The 5,726-nt window shown below is 34.8% G+C and overlaps 1 protein-coding gene across 1 annotated transcript; it reads left to right on the forward strand.

Moving 5' to 3' along the window:
* The first annotated feature begins 211 nt into the window (after positions 1-211).
* LOC105437508 (ryncolin-1-like) lies at positions 212-5,226 on the forward strand. The gene is made up of 4 exons (XM_030984965.1): positions 212-335; positions 1,798-1,899; positions 2,964-3,106; positions 4,867-5,226. Exons 1-4 carry the CDS (start codon positions 212-214, stop codon positions 5,224-5,226), a joined length of 729 nt encoding a protein of 242 aa, XP_030840825.1.
* The last annotated feature ends 500 nt before the right edge of the window (positions 5,227-5,726 follow it).

The following is a 5,726-nucleotide window of genomic DNA, read 5'->3' on the forward strand; positions in this document are numbered from 1 at the left end:
GCCTTCGAATAAGTTGATTGTAATATGTCAAGACGGAATTAATGACACCCGTATTTTTATTGAAGTCTAGTTATGTTTATTATTTCCATTTAAGAAAGACCTATGGAATTTTCTTGTGCATATTGTACTTTAAATTTGGATTACATTCAATGCAGCACTGGCGAATGATGACGTCAGCTGTCCCATGATATCCGATGTGTCTTGTCCCACAATGACATCACTAGATTCTGATGACGTCATCCAAATGGTGCCTAAGAGACTACCACATGATCATCCATTGGCAGATCGTACTGAGTTGATGGGAAATGATCTGAAATTGATATGTGCTAAACCAGGTAACTAACCCCATATACCCATGTCGGCTACAGCGAACTTTCTAAAGCTGGTTTTCTTGAAGTCGACCAAAGATCAAAACAACTCGCATTGCATCACGTGCATAAAATATATCATACTAGGTCTAATCATTATATTCGATCCGACTTCGATCTTGTTACTGACTTACATGAGTATAATACAAGAAATAGCCGATTCAACTTTAACTTACCAGAAAGAGTAGGTAGTATTGGAAATTCGTTTTATTACAATGCCATAAAAGATTGGAATTCCCTTCCCAATGGTTTAAAGGAAATAGAAACTATGCTCATTTTAAGAGGAAATTAAAGAAATACCTAATGCTTGACAGTCAGATAAGAGAAGTAAATGACATGTTATATGATTGAAATTTGTATTCTTCTGCCGGTTCATACTTTTTCATTTTGCATATACTTATGTTTTTGTACGTTATAGAAATTCTACAAATTCATCATTATTTTCTTCTTCTTCCTCCGCCTCTTTTTCTCCTTCTCCTTTTCCCTTTTCTTCTTGTACTTATTATCATTTCTATCATCAGTTTAATGTTGTTATTATTATTATCTTTAATAAGTAATTCTTTTATTTTTCTTATTTGTCTGTAAATAATTATTATCAAAATGATAATTACTATTTAAAGTTATTAGTTTTATACATCTCTGTAATGGACCCCACTGGAAATAAGCTCTCGAGCTTTTTTGGGTTATCCTGTTCAAGCTGACTTATTTCTGATCTGTTATTATTGTATATTGTTGTATGTTGGAAGCTTGTCGAATAAAAATCAATCAATCAATCACGTATTTCTTTTTCGCGAAGGATGCAAAATCATTTTTGTTGGCCACGGAAAATGAAGTGATGGAATTCATGATGGGCAAAAGGGTGTTAAAAAAAGGGCAACTCTTTCTGTTATAAAACAGATTTAGATATTCATGCTCTCATTATGGGCATTTCCTCCGATTTATTTGGGGAAACCGAACTCTCCTAATTGAATTAAAAAGGTAACCTGTTTCCAACATGTATTTCTTACATTTGTTTTAATTGCTTATAATTTATTCGTAATGTTTTGTTGGAAACATGAATAAATTTGAAATCTTGAAATTGAAAAAAAAGAAAGAAAAAAAGGAAACGAATACACTTGACACAGAAGGCATATTATCTCAAAAAAGGGACGGCAATTTTTTCCCTAATATATATAATTTCACTACGATTTTCTTTCTTTTCAAACGAACGTGATTTCTAGAAACCACCACCAATGTGTTTTCTCTCTCGGGGATGGGGGGAGGGGTGATGGTACGAGGAATAAAAAAGGCTCCACAAAATTGATTCGGGCCTTAATTTACCTACCCCTTAAAGGCTTGATTTTTTATCTTGATTTCTTTTTACCCTCTCTCATGATTTTTAAGAGCCAAATATTTATACACATTCGTTTGACATGCCATTTTATCCCAGACTGTTTGTCGAACCCTTGTCTTCATGGAAGCACTTGTACGGAAACATATGATGGGTATGAGTGCCTGTGCTCGGTCTGCAGTTCTGGTAACCAATGCCAAGGTAAGAACTCATTAGCAATCTCATGTAAAAGCTTTAAAGAATCCTGAATGGGTCTACCGAAATCGTTAGTTATTGAAGCGCCTTGAGTACTGTGCATGGTGGATATAAGCCATTTAGAAATATCGAATGTTTGATTTGATATTTTAAAAAATTCTCGTTTCATTATAAGCATGTACAAGATACATATATATATATATATATTCACTAATTCCTTAACCACCATCACGCCTTCCCTCTAATACTGTAGTTTATGAAGAAGATTTTCCTTGTTAATAATAATAGTATCGAAGGCCTTGGAGAAGATATTATTTTTGATATCGGATGTTCTTGTGTAGACATTTTTATAATGAAAGGTATGGGACAATAGTTGCTATCTCTTTTTTTTTTTAAATGGTAATACTTTAGCGATTGTAGTTTTTGTCAGGTACACGTTAATAAATAGATTAAAAATATGCACCAAGGGATCAATGATCACGCTATTAATTTTCTTCAAACATGAGTTTGGGATTGCGGCGGACTTTGCACTTATTAACTTGTAAAATATTAACAATATTAATCACTTCACTTACATTTGTGGGAGAAAGGAATATGGAACTTTAAAACGGATTTTCGAGATAATCATTGAATGATTTATTACGCCCTTGAATTTTAATACATAAAGATTACATTTCGTTTCTTGACATATAATAACATTTTCATTGTTTTGATAAGTTACTACAAAATGATATATTTGAGTCTTGAGAGAATTTGTAGCGACGATTATGAGAGGTGATCCTATATATATTTGATCTGAAAACATTTGTTAAAGGCTTTGCTTTTTCAAAGGAGTAGGGTGTAGGATAAAGGCTTGGGGGTTAGGTTAGGGTTCGGGTTGACATTGTTTGGAATTTGGTTATAGGATTGGAGTTTGGTTTAGGATTATGTATACTTTTATCTCCAGGGTTGAAATTAGGGATTAGCTTATTAAGAATGGCCGCGAAGTAATTGTCGCCGAAAAAGTCGTTAAATACCTCCCCCCCCCCCCCCCATAATCAAGGCAATATATGACCTTGCTCATCTTTCAGACAAGTTATTGAAAGACTGTTCCGAGATATACGCTTCAGGTGAGAGGATAAGTGGAGTATACAAGATTTGCCCCGGCTCTAACGTGGAAGATAAAGAACCGATTGACGTCTATTGCAACATTGATGAAGATGGTGGATGGCTAGTAAGAGATTTCAGATTTTTATTTAAAATAAACCCAATATCTATGTATAAACAGTGACAACAACAATGTCTTGAATAGAGTTTAATTCGTGCATATATCAAAACAATTACGTTTCCATGTGGAATCATAAGTTTCCAAATTGCTGCTCAATAACACCTGTGTTCGTAGGGCAAGACGAATATATTATACATTTACCACTAAGTTTACTCCCCCAAATTCATATCTAAACATTATTTTGTGTTATACATGTATTTTGGACAATCGTGAAAGTCTACGAGGGTAATGACATAATTACACAGCTTTTTTTTCTGAATCTTTAGAATCGTGTTACAAGTGTAATAGACTTTCAATAAAGATTTTAGCTGCCACGATTTTTCTTTCTTTTTTTTTTTTTGGGGGGGGGAGGGGGATTGGGTGTTATATTGTGAATAAATCCTGTCAGAAAATTAATTCAAATCGAATCGAATCAAATTTGTTACTGGATGATGGTATAAAGATATTAATAAACCACTTCTTGCACTTAAAGTGTCATATGAGATTGCTTTGATTCCTTCCAAATTAATGTTCATTTGTAATATAAAATATTCGATTAAGTTAATGAAATATCCTAGCTTGTCATGTGTTATAGTGTATTAAGACTTTTGTGACACGAAAAAATGTAGATCCGTACTATTGCTCCGGTTGTCTCATTTTCGCTCGCTGGACGTATATAGCAGACGACAATTGGTGGATTAGATGACACTTGGTAGTGAATTTGTATGTGAGATTGCTTTGCTAAATATAAAATACAACATTTTCCATATCTTTAAACTATCATTGATATCTGATAATTAAACTGTTATTAAAATAAACCTATCAAACTACATAATACAATGAAATACTTGGCTTAAAGTAGGGGAGTTTGATGTGGTGCATAATTGCACCCCTCTGTAAATAATCGAATAGTCCATGGCGATCATGAATATTCATGTTTTTGCTTACCTCGGTAAAATGTTTGCCTATCTTCAATGGAAAAATTAATAAGTGGGGGGGGGGGGGGTTGGATGAAATGGACATAATGAACCGATCAGAACTGATCTATTATAATTCATGCTTCTTATCCTTCGTGTGCTTGACCTAAAACCTTACAATCGCTTGGCAAACTGAGTCCAAAGTTCGACGTACGTCGGGGTGGATGTGCTTTTCGTTTAAACAAAAAAAGAATCTGTAACGATTTTGGGGGGTAAAATTCCATAGGCTAACATGTTAGGCTGCTGACTCTGACGATAGGGAGCGTTGTCAAATGAGACTAAACGGAGCTATATGATAACATTTCTTAAAGAAGTGAGTTGTCCCTCCTTAGATAACGCGGTCATTCGTGAGACAAACGCTATGTATACGTTGTGCATTCGCTATGCAAAGTTCCAATAGGGTTGGACGTATTTGGGCGGACAACGAACAAACGTATACCGAATGTGCAAAACGTTCCAACAGTGAATGCTCAACCTAAATACATAGCATATCGCTCATTACGTTGTCACACGATCAACATTTTGAACATCTTCAAAATTATAAAACGACCTCCTCTAACGAAAAGAACTTTATGTCATACTTGCATGTCACGAACGAGTGAACTTTAAATAAACTTTAAATACTCAAACGTACACCTAAATTTCCAAGAAACATCGGCCACAAGTTAGCTCTACACACTGACAGGGCTTTTAATAACTTCATCGTCTTAATTTTACACTTCCATTTATAATACATCCTTTTTTTCGCAGGTCTTTCAGCGTCGCCAGGACGGCACTGTAGACTTTTATCAAAACTGGGCTGCATACAAGAATGGCTTCGGTGATTTAGAGGCAGAGTTTTGGCTTGGTAATGATATCATTCATCGCATCACATACCAAGGAAATTATACGCTCCGTATATACATGGTGGACCTAAACGGGCAATCATCGACGGCATTGTATAACAACTTTCGTGTGGCTAATGAGAGTGAAGGTTATCGCCTAAAAGATCTCACATACAACGCAACTTCTTCAAATGGAGGTTCGATTGTGCTTCTTAAGCCCACCGCATTCTATAATGATCTTCCTCCGATCCAATTTTCGAAGAATGGCAATTATATTTTATATTAGATACGGAAATTTGTACAAACGTCATCTTTCTTATTTGAAGGGATACTTGAGTTTTGGTATAGAGGGCGCTACACAGATTTTTTTTTTGGGTGAGATAATGACAAACTGAGTGTTAAATTTGAAAGAGCATACAATTTAAAGGTACTATGTGCCATTTGCAGGTTTAAAAAATAGACAGAGTTTAAATGCCAACGGTATTTGAAAGACAAATTTCCATACGACAACTCACATATTGTAAAGTGAAGTTGTGTTAAAAAGTAATCTTCAAAATCGTTCAACGTCCATTTCAGCCATTTTGAAAATAGCCGCTTTTTTTCTTCTACCAGCAGCATATTTTCAAGGTAGTCCACCTTTTAGAACATCCCATGTCTCAAACCTTCAAAGTGGGGGTTTCCTCCCTTGGGTAACTATTATTATTATTATTAAAATCCTTTCTATTATTATCCATAGGTGACGCGTTGACTTTTCACAATGGACGTCAATTCACCACTCTAGATCGT

The sequence above is a fragment of the Strongylocentrotus purpuratus genome, unplaced genomic scaffold, assembly GCF_000002235.5.
Source record: "Strongylocentrotus purpuratus isolate Spur 01 unplaced genomic scaffold, Spur_5.0 spur5_scaffold_14, whole genome shotgun sequence".
Classification (NCBI taxonomy): Eukaryota; Metazoa; Echinodermata; class Echinoidea; order Camarodonta; family Strongylocentrotidae; genus Strongylocentrotus; species Strongylocentrotus purpuratus.

What these genes read in the sequence shown, in the direction of transcription:
- LOC105437508 (XM_030984965.1), top strand. Translation starts at nt 212, where the DNA reads ATGACATCACTAGATTCTGATGACGTCATCCAAATGGTGCCTAAGAGA. An exon ending in TTCTGGTAACCAATGCCAAG is followed by an intron (nt 1,900 to 2,963) that starts GTAAGAACTCAT and finishes CTCATCTTTCAG; the next exon opens with ACAAGTTATTGAAAGACTGT. An exon ending in ATGAAGATGGTGGATGGCTA is followed by an intron (nt 3,107 to 4,866) that starts GTAAGAGATTTC and finishes TTTTTTTCGCAG; the next exon opens with GTCTTTCAGCGTCGCCAGGA.